At 35.7% G+C, this 22866-nt stretch overlaps 1 protein-coding gene across 2 annotated transcripts in view; it reads left to right on the plus strand.

The window, feature by feature from the left end:
- Positions 1-1246: 1246 nt before the first annotated feature.
- LOC145662310 (uncharacterized) overlaps positions 1247-22866 on the plus strand; it is a 49205-nt gene continuing 27585 nt past the window's right edge. Inside the window, exons 1-5 of one of the 2 annotated variants that reach the window (XM_081727755.1) lie at positions 1247-1537; positions 3147-3286; positions 10881-11985; positions 14990-15314; positions 20628-20820. In XM_081727755.1, the coding sequence (XP_081583881.1) occupies positions 3185-3286; positions 10881-11985; positions 14990-15314; positions 20628-20820 (1725 nt within the window). In that variant the 5' untranslated portion in view covers positions 1247-1537; positions 3147-3184. The remainder of the gene's footprint in view (positions 1538-3146; positions 3287-10880; positions 11986-14989; positions 15315-20627; positions 20821-22866) is intronic. The other variant, XM_081727756.1, reaches the window with a different exon arrangement.

Here is a 22866-nt window from a genome sequence, read left to right on the forward strand (position 1 = left end):
GCAGGCCACCGGTGATGCAAAAGAAATATTTACTAGCGTAGATGCCACTTGACCTGGCTCTGGGCACGAGTCTCGTATATGGAAGAACTCGGATGTTTTTAGGGTAATGACTAATAATACCGCTAACCCACTATTATTAGGTGATTCTTGATATGGGATTGTACCTTGGTTAATGACCCCCTATCACAAATCTACTACTCCAGAACAGACAGCTTTCAACAAATGAATTGGAAAGAAGCGAGTAATAATAGAACCTTGGTTTGGTCAGCTCAAACAGAGATTTCCTATTCTGGAAAGTAAGATCAGAATAAATGAGGATAGAATACCTTAAATCTTGTATACATTGCTAAATACTTTGGAATTTGTATCTCGAAAACGGCTTTATTTGTAATTATTTGTGAATGTTTAAAATTAAAATGTTCTGTTTCCACTATTGTAGAAAGCAGAAAAGACAGTAAGTTCATTGAGCACTTGCTACTTGTCACTGAGCATTTGTTCAACGAGTAGAGGAAAGTTTTGTTAATACCAAAACAAAGAGCAGGTGCTCGATACTCAGCTTGCTCATGAGCAAATGTTCAAATGCTCGTTTTTATTTATACGACCCCATGTCTCCATTGTGATTTGAATATGAAATAATAAATATTGGATTCTCAAAAGTAATACCAAACAATTATCTTATTTTTTCTTAAATACTGAATCTGCAGGTCGAAAGACAATTTTAACAACTGATTCCATAATCCTGAGAAGTTTTACGAATCGGTTCAGACGAAGCCGTGCGATGGCATCCGGCTGAATGACACCATTGGTCATTTCCCAATCTGTCTGATAGTGTAGTGTCATTTTCTAGTTTTATACTAGATTCTTCGGTTCACGATGAATTAATTAAGAAACCTCATTCTGTATCGTTTTTCGCAAATATGTTAATCGCAACGCAACGCGAAATGTGCAATAAGGGCCTTATGCAGAGTCGTTTTGACGTCTGATTAGCGTCATACTAAAGACCTGACTACTGCAGGATGCATATGTTAGACAAACTCTTTAGTATGGCACTAAATACGCTTCAGAACAACTCTGCATAAGGCAGTAAGTGTTTAAAGACAACTAAAATTATCTTTGCTTTGACGCAAACCGCTACATAATGAGCTCACACTACTGACTCTTGAGCTTCCACTACTGACACTTGAAATTTAGATTTGAGAAAGAACTTTATATATCAGATCCTGGCAATATTGACCATTCTCAGTGTTGTTTTTGTTGACATATTAGAGGATTTATGGGTAGGGGTAAAATTCAAAGGGAGTAATTTTCATGATACTCAAAATAATTAATTTAGACAGAACGAGTGAAAGTGTAGTGTACCAAGTGTTTATAATTATTTTTTTAAAGCACTATTCTTAATTACTGGATAGCAGTCTTTCATAGTTAATGTATTTATTGAAGCACTGATTGAATCGGGGCATAAAGGCGGTTGTTTTTTGCTGTATATCTAGTTTGTGTTTATACGCACGATGTTGCTGTGAATACATAACGTAAGATCGTAAGTATTTAGTATTGGCATAAATTATAAGAATCTGTTTAGTTTGTTATCATTAAACCTAATCTTAAATGCACTTAGATTATTAACAAACTGAATATGATTGTATTCCTAGGTCATGATTAAGCCTTTTAGAGGTACCATTGCTACGGTATTGTACCACACCGTATTTTCTTTCTAATTTTCAAATTACTTTTGCGTGCAAAACCGTGATTTAATGTCTACTTTGAGATGTAAATAGTTTTTACAGTTAGATATATATTTTGGAGCATCAGTTAAATAATGATTTGATAGGATTTTTTTTTCAGTATTGTGCTTTTTATTTACGTTGATCGAATTTTTAATTAAGTGGGATATCCGTAACCATTTTTTAAAAGTCATTTAAACACTTTATGGAGTATTATTGCAACAACATATTATTTTCTCTGGTTACGTAGTCGAAGTTTTCAAAGAACAATGACTGCTAATTTTAGTGTTCCAATTCACTGCTCCAATTGCAAGTGTTTTACATTCTTGAATGGTTATGCGAAACAAATGCAATCGAAACAGTGAATCAGGAAAAAGTAAACATGGAAAAACCAAATATAACGAGATACGAAATTTCCTTAGTTTATGATGTAAACAGAAGCTGCTATTGAATATAGTGTGAATAAAATTGTACGTAACCAACTTGCAATCCAAAGTTTTCATGTGTCTTTTTTTTCCCGGGGGGGACGCAGTTGTTAAGCTTTCATCTGGGCGTTAAGTTTCACAGAAGAGGTCCATTATTTAGGGTAGGGTAGGGTAGGTAAGTTCAGGTTACGTTAAGCTACCTTAGGTTTGCACCTTTTGTGTGAAACTTTCGAAGCTTTCGAAGTGTAGATATGGAGAAGAATGGAAAGAATTAACTGGGTCTAGCGGAAGACGAATGAGAGAATATTAGAAATAGTGGGGGAGAAAGAACAATTTTAGATTTCATTAAGAAGAGGAAGAGAAACTGGTTTGGACGTTGGTTAAGGAGAAGTTGTATCATGAGAAGTGTGCTAGAGGGTATGGCAGGAAAGAGAGGGAGGGGGCGAAAAAGACTGCAACTGATTGACGATATCAAAACAGAAATATTTTACGTGAAGACATAGAGGTTAGCTAAAAGAGATGGATGCTCAATAAAAGTGATTAATATTGAAAGAATTAGTGAAATGGTATGGTAATGTGGATGGGAACAGGAGAATTTCGAGAAAACCCATAATTGCAATGTTGTCCATAACAAACTTATATGGCTTGGTATCAAACCAGAGACTCTCGGACAGAGGTGACCGCTCTGCACCGAACTTATGTAGTATTAAAGATCCAGCTATTTTTTTTTTTTTTTTTTTTTTTTTTTTAACAACTGAAAGTGTGTACATGTAATGGTTTTCCCGATTTTGTTTGCAGCGAGGGCATAGTTTTATCTGCTTGATTTGAAAGGGCACATATTGAATATTTATTAAAAGATGCTTATTCCAAAATTGTCTAAATATAAACATGTCAAAAAGTTATTTGGGTGCTTTTGGGATAAGCAGTGTTTAATTAATATCGTTTTAATGTGTAACTTTGTAATTAATGAACAGCCACTAATATGGACTTTTCTTTTCAGTTTATTACTTGATAGAAGTGGGAGGTATTAAAGGAAGGATGGAAGCAATTAATCATATTAAAGCTTTTATTGCTGCTGCTTTGGACTACTCACGAAACCGAAATGACAAAAGTATAGCAACGTTGCAGCGTAATCTACAGGTAAGCGTCATTTTGAAAACTTGCTGGCATAGTAATGAAAAATGAATATCACACCTGATAACCCTGATTTTTTTTTTTTTTTTTTTAAAAAAAAAGCTTTATAACCTTTAATAGGCCATAATTTTTATGTACTTTAACTCCAGACATTCTCAGCAATATGGAAGTTAGTTCTGATTATGAACGATAGAAAGTTCTTGGTGAATGAGTAAAAGAATAATTTTATGTGTCAGTTTTCCACAATTTACCTTCCTATCATTTGTGACTTCAACCAACTTCTAAACTACCAAGAATGTTTACAATAAAGCAAACAAAAATTATAGCTAATGATAAATGACGGTATTAACTGAATTCATTGATCAGTGATTGGACTCATGTCCAAAATTATTGTCCCATGTCTATAAATATGTTGTTGTAGGGATATGATTTGATAACGAATTTGCCCGGTATTTCTTATAATGTTAGTGTGTGTATAATTGGCAAAGACATGTATGGCAAATTTCATGTCAAAAGAGTAGTAAATAAGAGGAATAAAACGAATATAGAACTTTCTTGTCCATTTAGCAAAATTTTGTTTTATTCATTCTAATTTTCGTATTTGTAAAATTTTTTCCTATGAAATTTACCACAAATATACATTTCGCGATTATACACATAGTATCAGTATTAAAAGTACCCTGCAAAATCATTATCAAATTATATTTTTACAAGAAGACAATTATAGACATGCGACAATCATTTTGGACATAAGTGTACAAGATTAAAAAAAAAAAAAAAAAAAAAAAGACCTGGAATCAAATTTGAAAGAGAGAAGTGGGTGGCGTTGTAAGCGGGAGATCCAAGTTCGATTCTTGGTCCAAATGTGCATTTTTTTCAATCTTTGTATTTTATAAGAATTATCACAACATTTAAGTTCATTACTTAAGTTCAAAAGTTAAATAAATAAATAAATAAATAAAAAGACTAAGGAAGCGGTTGTTTTCCGAAAAATATCAAGAAATAAATAGTGAGCGCTATACAGAGGTAAATACCTTATTTATTTACTCAGGGTGGTCACCCACCTAGAAAACCGGGAAAAAATGGTAACGTCAGGGAATTTTGAAAATAAACCGGGAATTTCTGCTTCGATGAAAATGTATTTACTATCTTTCAAGCCATTTAACCTCTCTAATTTCATTCAAAATACTCTTGGTCTCTGGGGGCTCCGCCCCCACTCTCCCACTCACAACAATAATGAATCAATCAGTACTTTAGTGCTAGCAGAGAGGGTGGAGCCCCAATGACTCTTGACAATTATATTAACAAGTAGGCCTATGTAAAGATCAGTACAACGTATTTTTATCAGGAGTCCTTTGTGAGTGAGTCGGCAATCGCATTTGTGACCAATGAGCCCCGGTTTCGTGTCCAAATGGACAATTTCTCTTGGATGTAAGCCGAGAAGCGGTTTGGATTCCGTTTTAATCTTATGTGACCCCTTCCAGCATAACCTTGTTGTTGCATGATAACACCAACGCAAAACAAACTAATTTCTGTCCATATTTAATATAAATACATAGAGTAAATTATTTAAACCAAAAAAAAACCTGCCCGGGTTCGATTCCCGGCGGAGCTCATGTGGTTCGGATTCCACGTTAATCAGTAGGTCCACGTCTCATATAGCCTCGCTGCTGAAAGGGACGCTAAACTAAAACCAATAATAATAATAATCAAAAAAACCTGGTTTAAACCAAAATAAGAAAAGCGTTTAAACCAAAAAAAACTGTTTTCTTTTTCAATAAAAGCATGGTTTTTGCCAACCCTGCTAGCTTTTAGTTAGTTGGAGGCTCCGCCCCCAGGTCACCGTGTTTGCTTGGCCTACGACAACACATCTCTTAAACCCACAATTCTACTGAATTTGAAGTTTCTTTTCCTATTTCAGCTATCTAAAAGGTAAAGATTTAGTTTCCCAAGAAAACGCTCATTTAAATAACATGGTAATTTCTTCTTTCCCCTTAGACCCCTTAAAAACTAAAAGTATTCACTTGTGAAAATTTTCCTATGAGTTAGTCTCGGAAGGCTAAAATCATGCTAATTTCGTCATTCTAATCCTACTGGAAATGCCTACAAATTTTGGGTGTAGATGTCCCATTTTTCATTTCCCGTAAAACCACTCTAAAGTTGGAAATTTTTATTTTTGGTGATTTACTCAGGTAACAGTAACGAAAACTTACAAGCATACTGAATTTCAAGATTTTATTCCAATTTCAAGTACGTAAAATATGCGATTATAGGTTAAAAAAAAAAAGTAACATAGGGATTTTCTTCATCCCACGTTTAGGCTCCCAAAAAATTAAAAATATTCACTCTTGTCAATTTTCCTGTGGGTTAGTCCCGAAAAGCTACAGTCATGCCAAATTTCAACTTTCCGTGTCAACTGGAAGTACCTGTTATTTTATATCAGTTCATGTAGTTTATACATAGTTAGAGTATGTATATATACACGACAGTAGACTTCCCTCATTAATATACAGCAAAGAATACTACCTCAAAGAATGTTCCTTCAACTTTCTACGTAATCATCTCTTTCTCTTCCACCTGACGCCCTTTTTTCTTTGGTACAGTAACTGAAAACTATCGGGGAATTATCTTCTTGGATGCTATTCAGTTCCCTCGTCGTTGTCATTTTTATGGTCTCCATGTTCTCAGGGGAAAGCATATTTATTATACTATTCTTTCAAATAAAACATTTCACAAGTGCACAAGTTCGCTTCACTTTCAATGTGTAACTTCATATTATCACTAACTATCAATCGTCTTGTTCCGATAGAAACATATCCTTCCGACCCTTTAAAAAAAAAAAAAAAAAAAAAAAAAAAACTGACCGTAGCGAAAGGGCATGAACCTTCTTTGGGTGATTAATCGGGTCCCACATTTCTGAAGAAATTTGCCTATTGTAGAGATTCACATTTTCGAAATTCGGGAAAATTTCGTTTTTCCGATCACCACCCTCTGATACTCGTTTTCATGGTTTCACGTCTCTAATACATGTCACTGAAATTTTTATCTCGTTTTCGCTTAGCATATTAAACGGGTAATACCATCTTTTACCATCTCTCATGAGCTGGTAATCATAATTTTTACCTTCTCGCATGAGCTGTATGCATTATTAAAAATAAAAAAAAGTTCTTTTTGGAGTGGATTCGAACTGACGTACTTTGCATTTGTAATCCAGCATCTAAACGTCTACACCAAGATCACTGGTTGGTAGACGTTTAGTTATCGGCGTATTTGCTTGTATTTGTAATTTATGTTCCCACTTTGACAATTTTTACTCTTTTATACGTTTAGCAGCTGTTTCTGGCTTTCTATTCGATGTCGTCCTTTATTTACACTATGCACTATTCGTATTCACAGTTTGTGCCCCTCTGCAATGACTTATTCAGGTTAGACTTTTCTCCTTACCCTTACTACATATTTCATTGATTTAATTCTCATATTCTTCATGTTTAGAGCGCAGGAATGCCAGACTCAAAAAACAGATATACATTTACTTTTCTGATAGACGACGTCTGATCTTTAATGTCACATGCTATTTTTGGTCTTGCATCCCCAATTCTGTTCACTGTCGCCTTGGGAAACTTATTTTCGGACTCCCCTCGTAGTTCACTAGAGTGAAATTTGATGAGTATAGTTGATGGTTCTGTATTACTTTAAAAAAAAAAAAAAAAAATCTGGCGATGTTAATAGTCTAGTTGTGTGAGAAGGCATTGTCGTGGAGGAGACTTCAGGTATAAGATCTAATTAATTATGGCCTCAAACGCTTCATTTCCTGCAGAAGTCATTTCATGGCCTCTAGATTGAAGCTGCCATTGGCGATCTGACTTTCTGGAACAAATTCGTGGTGAATGAGACACTTGGTATCAAAAAAGGCAATGACTCTTGATTTCTGCATGCGAACCTTGATTGCTCTTGGCTTTCCTGGACTGACTCATCCACGATTGTCATTTAGTAAAACATGGTACTTGAAATATCATGTTTTATCACTGTGACAATGGTTTTGAGGAAATCTGAGGAAGGATCCAATCTCGTGACGAAGTCTTTGCAACTTGACATTTGCTGTCTCTCCTGTTTGATATTTAAACTTTCTGCATTCATTCAACAGGCATGGCTATTCCTATGGTAGGCTGCTTTTTAGGGCCGTAAAAAGCCAGTCTTGGAACCCTACTGTCGCACTATATAAAGAAAAAGGAAGCTTTTCTCCTTCAATCTCTCTCTGCCTCTCCCCGGCGGGAGCTTATGTGGTTCGGGTTCCACGTTAAGCTGTAGCCTCGCTGCTGAAAGGGACGCTAAAACTGAAAACTTAGTCTCTCTGCGTCTCTGAATTTCAAGATTTTATTCCAATTTCAAGTACGTAAAATATGCGATTATAGGTTAAAAAAAAAAAAGTAACATAGGGATTTTCTTCATCCCACGTTTAGGCTCCCAAAAAATTAAAAATATTCACTCTTGTCAATTTTCCTGTGGGTTAGTCCCGAAAAGCTACAGTCATGCCAAATTTCAACTTTCCGTGTCAACTGGAAGTACCTGTTATTTTATATCAGTTCATGTAGTTTATACATAGTTAGAGTATGTATATATACACGACAGTAGAGTTCCCTCATTAATATACAGCAAAGAATACTACCTCAAAGAATGTTCCTTCAACTTTCTACGTAATCATCTCTTTCTCTTCCACCTGACGCCCTTTTTTCTTTGGTACAGTAACTGAAAACTATCGGGGAATTATCTTCTTGGATGCTATTCAGTTCCCTCGTCGTTGTCATTTTTATGGTCTCCATGTTCTCAGGGGAAAGCATATTTATTATACTATTCTTTCAAATAAAACATTTCACAAGTGCACAAGTTCGCTTCACTTTCAATGTGTAACTTCATATTATCACTAACTATCAATCGTCTTGTTCCGATAGAAACATATCCTTCCGACCCTTTAAAAAAAAAAAAAAAAAAAAAAAAACTGACCGTAGCGAAAGGGCATGAACCTTCTTTGGGTGATTAATCGGGTCCCACATTTCTGAAGAAATTTGCCTATTGTAGAGATTCACATTTTCGAAATTCGGGAAAATTTCGTTTTTCCGATCACCACCCTCTGATACTCGTTTTCATGGTTTCACGTCTCTAATACATGTCACTGAAATTTTTATCTCGTTTTCGCTTAGCATATTAAACGGGTAATACCATCTTTTACCATCTCTCATGAGCTGGTAATCATAATTTTTACCTTCTCGCATGAGCTGTATGCATTATTAAAAATAAAAAAAAGTTCTTTTTGGAGTGGATTCGAACTGACGTACTTTGCATTTGTAATCCAGCATCTAAACGTCTACACCAAGATCACTGGTTGGTAGACGTTTAGTTATCGGCGTATTTGCTTGTATTTGTAATTTATGTTCCCACTTTGACAATTTTTACTCTTTTATACGTTTAGCAGCTGTTTCTGGCTTTCTATTCGATGTCGTCCTTTATTTACACTATGCACTATTCGTATTCACAGTTTGTGCCCCTCTGCAATGACTTATTCAGGTTAGACTTTTCTCCTTACCCTTACTACATATTTCATTGATTTAATTCTCATATTCTTCATGTTTAGAGCGCAGGAATGCCAGACTCAAAAAACAGATATACATTTACTTTTCTGATAGACGACGTCTGATCTTTAATGTCACATGCTATTTTTGGTCTTGCATCCCCAATTCTGTTCACTGTCGCCTTGGGAAACTTATTTTCGGACTCCCCTCGTAGTTCACTAGAGTGAAATTTGATGAGTATAGTTGATGGTTCTGTATTACTTTAAAAAAAAAAAAAAAAAAATCTGGCGATGTTAATAGTCTAGTTGTGTGAGAAGGCATTGTCGTGGAGGAGACTTCAGGTATAAGATCTAATTAATTATGGCCTCAAACGCTTCATTTCCTGCAGAAGTCATTTCATGGCCTCTAGATTGAAGCTGCCATTGGCGATCTGACTTTCTGGAACAAATTCGTGGTGAATGAGACACTTGGTATCAAAAAAGGCAATGACTCTTGATTTCTGCATGCGAACCTTGATTGCTCTTGGCTTTCCTGGACTGACTCATCCACGATTGTCATTTAGTAAAACATGGTACTTGAAATATCATGTTTTATCACTGTGACAATGGTTTTGAGGAAATCTGAGGAAGGATCCAATCTCGTGACGAAGTCTTTGCAACTTGACATTTGCTGTCTCTCCTGTTTGATATTTAAACTTTCTGCATTCATTCAACAGGCATGGCTATTCCTATGGTAGGCTGCTTTTTAGGGCCGTAAAAAGCCAGTCTTGGAACCCTACTGTCGCACTATATAAAGAAAAAGGAAGCTTTTCTCCTTCAATCTCTCTCTGCCTCTCCCCGGCGGGAGCTTATGTGGTTCGGGTTCCACGTTAAGCTGTAGCCTCGCTGCTGAAAGGGACGCTAAAACTGAAAACTTAGTCTCTCTGCGTCTCTGGGGATTAAAGTACTGAAACAACAACAATAATAATAATAATAATAATAACAACAACAACAACAACAACAACAACAACAACAACAACAACAACAACAACTACTACTACTACTACTACTACTACTACTACTACTACTACTACTACTACTACTACTACTACTACTACTACTACTACTACTACTACTACTACTACTACTACTACTACTACTACTACTACTACTACTACTACTACTACTACTACTACTACTACTACTACTACTACTACTACTACTACTACTACTACTACTACTACTACTACTACTACTACTACTACTACTACTACTACTACTACTACTACTACTACTACTACTACTACTACTACTACTACTACTACTACTACTACTACTATTATTATTATTATTATTATTATTATTATTATTATTATTATTATTCTGCCTTTTAGCAGGTCCTGGAACTAATGAGGATTTTTTCTGTCTTCTTAATTTTCAGTTAGGGTCTGGTTTTCTTCTTTTTTCAAATCATTGATCACTTATGTTCTTCTTCTTCCTATTCCTCGCTTTCCTTCCTTCTTTCCTTCTATGGCGATATGAAGAAGACAATTTCTTCGCAAGATGTGTCCAATCCAATTGGCCTTTCGACGAAGGATGGTGGCTAGAAGCGTTCTCTTCTCTCCTGTAAGTTTTAAAACATCTTCGTTTGTTACTCTTTCTGTCCATTTTATCTTTTCTATCTTCCTCCAACACCACATTTCGAAGCTCTTTAAATATTTCTTCTCTAACTTCCGTAATGTCCAAGTCTCTGAACCATATAGTCCAATGCTCCAAATATAGCATTTGACCAATTTCTTCCTTAGTCCAATATTAAGGCTGCTAGTTAAGAGTGACCTTTTCTTGTTGAATGCTCCTTTGGTATGGCAATTCTTGACCTGATCTCTGGTGCAGTACGCGTCTTCCGTCAGACTGGTCCAGTAATAAAATATACCGTTATCAATTTGCGTACAATAAGGGTGATTTACTAAGATCTAAAATAAAATGTGTTAATAAAAATAGGAAAGATTATCGTTGGTTATGAAACAAAGAAATTAATCCTTTTCTTCTTTCCAGATTCTGAGCGTGATCTCTGACGTCAGTATATTTGATCCTGGCCACTGTGTATCTGTGGAATTCTACGTTAGTCTTCACGACCTACTCTCCGGTTTGGATGCAAGATCAGTCCTCACGTGGAGTGCGATTTCAGCATTACAACATGCTTGCAGCAACCCAGCTGCACGTGAGGCCTTGATACATACATTCAAGTTCACACCGATCCTCACTAGACTTCTTGGATCGCATTTAAGCAAAGACAAAACGTTAAAGGTGTTGACTCTTCTTCAAGAACTCACTTATGGAATTAAAATCTCGTGGCAAGAGGGCCATTTGCCATTCCTTATTTCAACCCTTGTTGACTATATAAAGAACGGAAATAAAGAATATGTGGGACTCTCACTGAGCATTTTGGTGAACCTTTGCCACAAAAACCTTCCCGCAGTGTATACGTTATTGCGCTGTGCTGAAAATAAAGCATTCTTGAAAACATTACTGAATTTAGAATACAATAATGTGAACACCAAAATTCAGGTGTCGAAATTGTTAATTATTTTAGAACGTGTTTGTGGTAGCATTCCGGATAACCAATTGTTGAGTTTTGTGTCCCTAACATTTACAGCGTTTGGCTCGGCATTGTCCGATGGTGATGTCTTTCTTCTGAGACATATGGTAGATTTTTTCCAGGATGTGAAAGAAAATGCCAATTCGCAGGACATTATTCTGAAATACGACAAATTTGATACTTCAATTCGTACTCTTTTACAACATGCCAATGATAAGACAAAGCCGGAGTGTATGGCGTTGTTGTTTGAGTTTATCCATGCTGTGGTGGTCCTAGACGTGTCAGGACTTAGTACTTTGTATCCGTCAATTGTTTCTGTGGCTATGAGGTGGATTAATACAGAAAATGCTAGTGGACCTGCTCTGACCCTAATCAGGACAGTCACTGTGGAAAGTGGGAAGCGAGAAAAGGATTCGCAAGTATTTGAAGAAATATTAAAGCAACTTGAAGAACATCTTCCGAGATTAACGGTAATGCTTGATAAATCGAGAGAAACTCAAATGTTGCCTGCCACAGCGGAGACGAGAACAAAATTAACGGCTTTGCTGGAGCTTCTACAAGATATCCTTTCTTATGAATGTTTATTTATTTATTTATTTAATTTATTTGTTTGTTTGTTTGTTACTGTTTCTTCTGTTCTTACATACAGGATGGCCCAAAAGTAGGTATACACCCCTGCATTGATCAAGTATAACATTCTAGCTGATAGACTTACCTGCTTCGGCTGTGCCGAGTTTAAGGTATAAGTAAAAACACATTAAGAACAAATAATAAAGAAACTAAGTCTACCTGATGGATAACAATAAGAACTATACCGAAAAACCAAGAACATGGTCCGTACGCCATTCTAAGAACTTTTCAAATGACTCCTATAAGAAGAATATAGCAACTTAGTTCTAGAAGGCTCACTGTTTAATAGATAAAAAATATCATTCCAACATCTTTAGTCGTGCGTCATTTATTTCATTTTTAGTAAGATATTTCGGGACAAGACAAATATTTTACCAATACTATAATTGTCTAATACTGAATTTAAGTACAAAGTAAAAATGAAAAGAATTATTTGTTCAGACAATTTAAGTAGTTCTAAATTAACCATGTCGTGTCTCAAATTTTGAAATTTTCTCTCGATAGATTTGGCTGCGTACATTGTAGTCTTCTATAGGTAATTGATATGGTTAAAATTCATAAAAAAATATTTTATGCTTGCTTTCCAGTACAGTACTACAAAGATTAACCTTCCATATAAACTAAAGAAATAATTTCATGATTCTTTTGCAAAAATATTTACGTAACAACTGGCACTGCAGTGAACAATCATACATCTTTGCAATCAAACCATGAAGTTATTGCTTTTTATTAACCAAAAATTGGTTACTTACCAATATATCCTCTGGCGGGAAAACTAAATATTCTGCAAACGTATCTGAACAACAAGCTAGTTCCATCCGCAATAGGAAAAACGAGAAAATAATAATAATAATAATAAAAAAGGTAATTAAAGAATAATTCTTTATTGATAAATATAACCGGCTTTAAATCTGGATTCGGGCAATGGTGATGTAGCATAGACACTGTGTGCTCTGCTCCTTGTTTTTAGTACCCATCCCTCAAGTTATATTTGGGGCCGCGGTGGCTCAGTGGTAGAGCGTTCACCTCTGGTGCGTGGGATCCTTGGTTCGATCCCAGCTCGCGCCAACTGGACTTTGTGGTGGACTAGCACCTTGTTCGTGGGTTTTCTAGGGATTCTTCCGTTTCCTCCCACTATATTCATTCCACCATTTCATTCATTTCTTATCATGACCGTCTCCTTTAGCCTAGCCGACATAACGTGGGACGTAAAACTTAAAGATTTCATTTCATTTCATTTCTCACTTTATATTTATTTGGTGGTATGCATTCCCTTTCCATACCATAATTCCCTCATCCATTTTTATCCTTACTACCAGTGAAGACGAAACTAGCTTGCTCCAATACGTCTGGAGAATATTCTTTTTCCACTGGAGGATATATTGGTAAGTAACGAATTTTTTGTTTATTTCAATCATCTTTTCATGCACCTTCATAATTTTATTGTTTTTTAGTCTTTATTGAAGCGTATTCGTTGTAATGTTGAAAGTAAGAAAGAAAAAAATTGGTAATTTGTAATCCTTAACTGATCTCGTGTAAAACTATTCGAAACTGTCGAGCGAGATAATTTCAAAGCTTGGAACATGCAGTACAACAAGAAGGTTCCTATCAAAATAGATTTTAAAATGTAATCCTTGTGCATGATTTCAGATTTAAGTAATTGTTAGAAACGTTGCCTGTTATTTAGAATTTGTTTCAAAATACACTTTAACAATTTCTGCTGGTCTAGTGACTAGCATGTGCGTCGTTGGTGCATGTTGACCCGGGGTCGACTCCTGCTGAGAGAGGATTAAAATTAGGACACATCACTGTGGTACGGATTCCACTTTAACCTGTAGGTCCACGTCTGATTTATCCTTGGTACTAACAAGAGGCGTTAAACTTCAACAGCAACCATTAAATATACCTCTTTCTGTAAACTGACTTGTATTGAATGAAATAAATGGTTGCAAACATAGGCAGATCTCAAAGATCTGTGTCTAAATACAGGGTGTGTCAAAATGAATATCTGGGTTTGAAGGCTGAATCACTAATCTGAATATCTCGCTTTTTAGTATGTATTACAGTTAATGTACAGTTGTAAATAATACATCCAATGAAAGAGCAACTCAAACAGTTTTGTACGCACGCATGCGCATACACTGTTTCTTCTGTCTGTTGTTAGAAAGCGCTAGTTGCAAAGATGGCGACTATGAGCAGAAAGTTTTGTGTTTTATATTTTGCAGTGACTGAATCTGTAGTTACAGTGCAACTGTCTGTGTGAAGAATTTTATGGAGACGCTTACAACTACGTCCTTACTGTCTGCAGTTGCTACAAGCCTACAGACTGCAGTTTACGTGCCAACTTTATAAATGAAATGTCGCTGCATGATGACGAAGATTTTCTGGATAGTGTCGTCTTCAGTAATGAATCGACATTTCACCTAAGTGGTGATGTAAACACTCATAATGTTAGCATCTGGGGGTCAGCAAATCCCCACGAGATGGTATAGTTTCAATGAAACTCCCCTAAATTGAATGTGTTTAATGCTATATCCCGGTGGAAAGTTTATGGGTCTTTCTCGTCTATCGATTCTGTTTGCCGTGTGACGAATGGTGCTTACATTGAACACTTGTAGCAAAAAACTGCCTGAATTGCTCTATCATTTGCGTTAAATTAATAAATAATACAAAGCCTTAAAATCCGATATTCCATTTGAAACACCCTGTATTGTCTTCTCGTTTTTAGAGCGAGATATCTTTGTTCGGTTTCTGATTGAACTTCACGTTTTCGTCCTACTTTACCAAGTGTAGCAAATTACGTTTCACCTTGATATGGAAAAGTTACATGAAACCAAATAAACTAATAGATTTGAATATAAAAATTGAAATCCTGTAGGATATAGATATATTTATGTTGTATCATTCTGTTGGAGATGTCCTTAATTTAGCAAACAGCTTTGTAAGAGCCCGCAGCTGCGACAGAGGATAGAAAGCAACGTGAAACATGAGACGTTCCATGTGCTTTTCAATCCCTTGTTGTCTGTCGAACATTTTGAAGAATCTCTGTTCCAGACGGACATCACTTCTCTCTACACAGAAGCGTTGGATTTTATCTGCTGCTTAGCCTGTCATGGAGGATCTTGGATGGAACTCTATACAGGATTATTATCAAATAAGCAAGTCCAGATGGTGTTGGCTATTGCCTTGTTCATAGGAAAGCCCAGTATCAAGAGAAAAGTTCTTGGTTTAATTGGAACGGTGGGATTTACAGCTGAAAGGTAAGTTGGAGAGCAAATACATTCAAAATATATTTTGAAGTGTTGATACGAGGGTTGATCAGAAAGTAAAGTTACAAAGTCTGCAGTGAAACATGTATATATTATTTCCTACAACCAATACAGCCAACAGATAGTACATACATTAGATTATGTTTCAACACAATCCCCATATCGGTTGAGGCACTTGTCCATTGTGGGATGAGTCTGAAGATTCCCTCCCGGTAAAAATCCTGTCCTTGCGTGTTCAGCCACGTTATTACGAATTATTTCACCTCCTCGTCTGAAGCGAAGCGACGGCCTCCGAAGTGCTCCTTTCAAATGCGGGAACAGGTGAAAGTCTCTTGGAGCGAGGTCCGGGCTGTAGGGAGGGTGATCGGCCACTGACGTTTGTAACGTTTTCTCTACCAACCGCAAACTTTCGACTATTCTGCGATATGCTGACGAGACGTTATAGTTTCTCTGTAAATCTCTACCAGCTGCCGGTGAATTTCAGCCGCGGTTACATATTTTGCCCACTGAAATCGAATAACTGAGCCAACTTCTTCGCGTCACATGTTTTCCAAACGAATCGTCATTTGTGTTTGTCTACAACTAGCGCCGTAAGTGAGGGGAGGGGGATTGAAAGTGCACAGTTGTCAACTCCATGTATTCAAATTACTGCACACTCCTCATTCCTTTATAACAGAAGAAACTCCAGAAATATCGGCCTTGTAATCTTAGTTTCTGATCCTCCCTCGTACTTTTCTTTTAAATATATAAGTGTCCATTCTGTATTACAATAACTAGATGAGAGGTTTTCAACTTATTTCATATCACAACCTCCACTTTTTTCTTTTTCTTTTTTTTTCTTTTTTTTTTTTTTTAAGCAATGCCTGTAAGTAATTTCCGGTTTGTATTAAGCTTTCTGATTAATGCTACTTATCTTTTGCACTTGTATTTTACATATTTATTTATTTATTTATTTCAATATGGGTTTTACACCTATTTCATTACTCCTTTATACCAATTGTTTTTTTAAATAATTCTTTATTTGTTTAAAGTTTTATTTAATAATTTTTGCTGTATTGACAGTTATATACAATATCTATCAAAATAAAACTAATAAAATAATCTTTATAAATAGACTTTATTTATTTTAGTCTTATTTTACATGGCAAAGTTAAGGCTAATCATCCCTTGTCTCCCACTTGACCATGCAAACATCAAGATTAATATGATAATATTAAATATTTATAAAATAATAATTAGGAAAACACACTCAAATACCCGGACACACAGATTATTACTAATAAACACATAATAGATTCAGATACATTTAGGGAATAAGATAAAAAAATAAAACGTAAGAATAAAAATGAGATTTTTGTCAGATATCGGTAAGCCTTGAAAGATTCATAGATGTTCTGCTCAACCGACTTCTTGAATAGATTGATTGACTAAGATTGTCGTATGCTAAGTGGAAGATTATTCCATTCACGGATAGTGCATGCAAACGAATGTAGGGGAAAACTTTACCGCTACTAGATTCTAATTACATTTAATTTTTTTACCTCCCTTCGCGACCGCCAGGTTGAGAAATCTTGCCCTAGATTCTTTATTTGTAATAGGCTTGTTTCCTAAATTACATAATGTTTTATCCAGTAGCCGATTGTTTCCTTCTGTCTTTTGGACAATAAAAATGTTGAATGATAGCCCTCTTTGTCCAGTTATCCGAACACACTTCTTCATTTACACCAGCAAATTTCCGGAATAGTTCTTTTATGATAACTCAAACCGCCTTACTATAACGAAAGAGAGCAAGATAAGGTCTACTATCTTGTAATAGAGACAAACTTACATTTTAATATATTTATTTATAAAGAAATGTGAAATATACAGGATGATCAAAAGGTGTTCGCAACTCGTGGAGGTACTACAAAAGCTGTTGAAATTTGCCATTTACTACTTCACAAATGTGTGCTGTTCTCATTCTGAATACGGTCCTGGACGATACACGTGAGGTGTAGACTCGTTGAATATTTGTCTGCAGTTATTCCAAAGTATGCAGGTATTTTGTATAAGTTACTGATTTCGAATATGCCCGTAAGTTTAAATCTCGTCAAGTGAGACCGGAGGGTCCACAGTGGCTTTGAAATGATGCGCCCTGGTAACACTGTAACACTGATACCAAGTACTCCATGGTCACATGAATGGTTGTGGGAGGTTGCACTGTCCTATTGAAACCATGCCCTTTACCTTTTCCTTTATCAGTCAAACTTACCAATATCTTGCCTAACCAGCTAAATATAACGTTCACTGTCGATCGTCATGCGAAAGCAGAGAATGAAAATTCTCTTTCGAGATATAGCACACAGTACACTCATTCCTAATTTTCTTTAATTTATCGTAACAAACGTTTAATAGTTGCTTTATTCGGAGATGCCTTCCCAGGATGTGGCTGTGCATTTCGTGCGTCAGTGCTTTCATAACTCAAAAACTCCTTATATACTGTTCAGAGTGAAAGAGGCACGGTGGCTCAGTGGTAGAGCGCTTACCTCTGGGGCGTGGGGTTCGCTTCCCGGCCAAGTAAGTTTGTGGTGAACAACATCGTGTCCGTGGATTTTCTCAGGGTACTCTTGTTTCCTCCCACTTTATTCCACTAATCGTTCCATCATCATTAATTTGCTTTAATCATCGTCTTCCTTAGCCTAAAGGACATAATCGTAGAACGTTAAACTGAAAGAAAAGTTCTTTTCCTCAATGTCTACACTATGGTTCCGTGATCCTGTACTACAAGTTTTTTTTTTTTTTTTTTTTTTTTTTTTTTTTTTTTTTTTTTTTCCTTCCTCAGTTATCACCACTTGTACGAGGAGTCAGAAAGTAAAGGGACTTCTGAGAAAAGGTACATTTATTCTAATGATAGAAAACTGAAGCATACATTATTTTTCTACACAATCTCATAATCTTCCTGCACTTCAACGCACTTTTCCTAACGTTTCACAATTTTTTTTTTTATTATTATTATTCTGTCAAAAAAAAAAAAAACGTTTTTCGGTTGCACCAGTAACCAATATTGTACCGCACCAATGACTTTTGCATCGGTTGCAAATCTTCCCCTGTCGTGTAAGATGATATACGCTGAACCATGACTGATATATAGTGATTCGTCTGTTTTCAATCACCATACCCTCAACGACTTTCAAATAGTCCTCAGTCGTTGGCGTCGTTGGCCTGCCCGATCTTTCCTCGTCACATAAAGAAGTTCTTCCCTGTTTGAAACGCTCTTATCAATTCGCAGAGCTTGCTTCGCGAAACACAGCTGTCACCATACTGAGCCTGCATTCGATGAATAATTTCCGTAGGGTTAACACCTTCTGCAAACGAAAAGCGAATCACTGCCCTCACTTCCTCCTTGGTGCAGATCGACAATGGAGCCACCATGTTTAATGGTCTGCTACACTCCAACGACTATTACGGGAATAAGAGTGGCATGTTGCATAGAAGTGTTACAGACGACACTAATTCACCGCTGGATACTAACAGTGTTACCAAACCCTATTACAAGAAATTGGAAAAGTCCCTTTACTTTTTCACTTCTTCTTGTAACAAAAGAAAGAAAAGAAAAAGATTAAATATTTGCGCCATGTGTTGTGTGACTTTTTGATCTATATCTATGTACATCATAATCTTACGTAGAACATTTCATCAGAAAGAGAGAAAGAAGTATACAAAATAGTGGAATCTAAGAAGCGTGCGGAGTGCAAGGGGAGGGAGGAGTCACGATAAGTGAAGAGTAATAAAAATTACTAGCAAACCCGCAAGCCCAGGACACTATTGTTGTCTCAATGATTGAATATGATACAAAATTTAAAATATTTGAAGGGTAACGGGGAAAAAACAAGGAATGTCCATGTGTGTGCTTTAACAAATGCTTTGGCCTATCTGTTGGTAAATCTTGGAACTATTTCACTGCGTACAATAACGAATGGATAATAACTTTATTAAGCGATCGTTCTCGTAAATCAACCCTATTCATTTTCTACACGGTTTTCAATATTAAAGATCCGTTTTCTCAAAAATGTAGTTTTGTGACATTCCTTGTTTTTTTTTTTTTTTTTTTTTCTTACCCTTCATTTATGGCTAGCAAAGTAGTTATAGTAAAACGTTAATAATATCTTTAATTAAGAATTTTTCGATAATTACTCGAATTTAAGACATCCTCGAATCTACTCCCCCTCCCCTAGGTTCTACCGTCAAAGTGAAATATATATAAACTTTCCAGGCTCGACATCATCTATGTTGAAAATTTGATCGAGATCGCTCGGGTGGTTCAAGAGTTAAGTTTTATTTCTTTTTATATATCTCTCCCCTCCACTCCTCCTACCCTAAGTTCTGTCGTCAAAGGGATATGATAAAAACCCCACCCGAGGTCCGAACCTCATCTATGTTGATAATTTGGTTAAGATCGGTTCGGTGGTTTAAGCGTGATGTAGTCAGAAAGACAGTCACTTTTATTTTTATATTTTACATGTCCCCCCTTCCCCTCTCTTACATTGTGTTTTCAAAGTAAAATGATGAAAACATCCCAGGTCCGAACCTGTTGAAAGTTTGATCGGGTAATTCAAGAGTTAATAAGTTTTATTCATTTTCATATATTTACCCTTCTCCCCTCCCCTAAATTCTAACATCAAAATGAAACAATAAACTTCCTAGGTTCGAACTTCATTTCTGTTGAAAATTTGATTGCGATCGATCGGGTGGTTCAATAGTTATAAACTCAAGAACATGGTCACTTTTATTTTTATATTTATTAATTTTTGTATATCTCCCCCTCCTTCCCATCCCCTACGGTATTCCGTCAAAGTGAAATAGTAAAATCCATCCCAGGCACGAACGTCATCTGTTAAAAATTCCATCAAGATTGGTCGTCTGCTTCAAGAGTTATTAAGTTTTATTTTATTTTTTTTATAATTCCCCCTCCTTCCCCTCCCCTAAGTTATATCGTCAAAGTGAATAGCTAAAATCACTGCCAGGCCAGAACTGCATCTACCTCAAAAATTTGATCGAGATCGGTCGGGTGGTTCAAGAGATTAAGAGTCACAAACATAGTCACTTTCAATTTGGATCTGAAGCTTTTTGTTCGCAAACACCGCTATACATATATGGATTTCCACCATCGCTACTTTCATCCTGTTGTTTTCAATATTTCGTGAATCCTGCTTCGCCCCTTATTTTCTCAATTCTCCACATCCACAATTTAAACGTTTATAGAGTTTTTAGTATTTAGTAAATAGTTTTAAATACAATCTACTTTTATGTATTTTTTATCTATAGTATTACAGGGCTTTCAAAGATACTAGGAGACCTTGAACCGTTGCTGATGATTCCTTTGAATGCCACCAAGCTAAATACTAAAGTTAGTACCTCAGAAATTCAGCAGGATATGGTGCCTTTGTTCGGAAAGTCACAGGAAGAAAGACTGGATCAAATAATTATAAAATTAGAACAGTACATGTCAAGAATGGAGGTTAGTATATCTGTTGCTTGTTAATTGTGATAACGAGCAGAGGAAATTCTTTTAGTTGTCAAAAGACAAAGAAATACATTTATTAGTAATTGCTGATGAATAGTAATAATTACAATGAATATTCAGGTCACGATCTTAATCGGTTCTTCTTCTTCTTCTTCTTCTTCTTCTTATTATTATTATTATTATTATTATTATTATTATTATTATTATTATTATTATTATTATTATTATTATTATTATTAACAGCAGCAGCAGCAGCTGAACCTGCGCTCTCTACACAGCACATCATTCACATATGAGCATGAATCTCCTTCCTCACTGTACATGTCTCTTTACAGACACAAGTGAGAGACGGGCAAGGGATATCATAAAAGGGATATTTTTTTCAATATCTCGTACCGTTTGCAAGATTTGAGCTTACTTCCGGTTTTAGTTTTTAATTCATGTATGATTTGTGTTTTCTTTCTTCTTGCATGCAGTATGTAATAAGCAAATACATTACACACATAATTAATTATGTCAGTCAGTGCCGGACTGGCCAAGTTTAGGGCCCTTAGCGTTTATATATATAAACTTAACACACCAGTTGCAAAACATAAGTAACAAAATCATATCTCCTGCATTGAATAAATAAGTAGTGCAAAACAGATCGCAACAAAAGTTAAAATAATACTGAGACAAACAAAAGTAATCGTGAAGTCACTGATATGAGCAAAGGACGCCCGAGAAAACATCTTTCGGAATATGAACTTAGGCTTCCCCAACCTTTTTGGTAGGAAGACTCAAGAAAACGTTTACGACGAAGGTCTACAGGTCCTGCTCCTCGTGATCCTTGCGGGGCCCCTTGGGGCTCGGTCCCTTGGCGATTGCCAAGTAGCCAACGTGGCCAGTACGGCACTGATGTCAGTAATATATATGGTGTTCATTGGGCAAAACACTGCAAACATTAAAGCTTCATCTCAGACTAGAGAAATGGTTATAATTCGTTTTTCATTATCATTTGGCCATCATACAAACGCTTGGGAGTATTCTTTTCAGTTAAAAGAATCTTATCAATTCTTTTTCTTCAAGTTTTTGATAGTTTGTATTTGATAACACAGCCAAACACACACACACACACACAATTCTGTTTCACCGCATCCCAGGGTATGGATTCCATGTATTTTATTACTCAGAATCCAAATTTCAAAATTTTTTATGGGTGAAACACTTGAGCTATTTTGTATAGTGAGGAAGGATACACGTTTTTCGCCCATAAAACAAAATTGACACTGTCAATCGTCCAGGGATTTCAAAATTTGGATTCTTTGTAACAAAATACATGGCCGGTGTACAGAACTTTTATTGTTTGTGTGTGGCTGTGTAATTTTTACTTTGGATTTCAGTACAATATTTTTCAGTCCTGAGATGCGAGAAACGTACTTTTTAAGAACAGTAGGTTAAATTCAGTGTTTTGTTGTTTAACAGCCTGTTTATAGCATGTTTTCAATGTTTGTGTTAATTTTTTGATTTTTTAAAGTACGGAATCTTTAAAAGTGCAAATCAAAATGATTCAGATCTCTTGTTTTAAAAACGCGAAACGTGTTAAAATATTAAAATAAAATTTCCTACATTTTAGTATTTTTTTTTATGATGTGTACTTTTTTTTGTATCAAATTCCTGTTTAGTGAAAATCTCCATTTAAAGAAAGCAAAGAAACTGCAAGCAATTCGTTAACTAGAGAGCTATATTGTAATTGATTATTGAGCATATAGGACCATTATAATAATAAATAACTCACTTAAATAGTTTTTTTTTCTTTCATTTTTTTAAGCCAATATTTCAAGTGCTTCCTTTGAGCACTATCCTTCACAGCTTTTGCTCAAAACTTTATGCAAGTACAAGATTAAAGGATAAAATTCCTAAAAAATATAAAATAAAAAATAAAAGAATTAATTAAATTGACGTAGTTGTTAGTGCACTAACCAAAGTATACTATATTGAAATACAGTAAAGCTCCGATTATCTGTGGAATTAGGTGGCAAGGGCACCGGGGATAACCCG

Source organism: Thermobia domestica, chromosome 10 (assembly GCF_964235325.1).
Source record: "Thermobia domestica chromosome 10, izTheDome1.hap1.1, whole genome shotgun sequence".
Lineage (NCBI taxonomy): Eukaryota > Metazoa > Arthropoda > Insecta > Zygentoma > Lepismatidae > Thermobia > Thermobia domestica.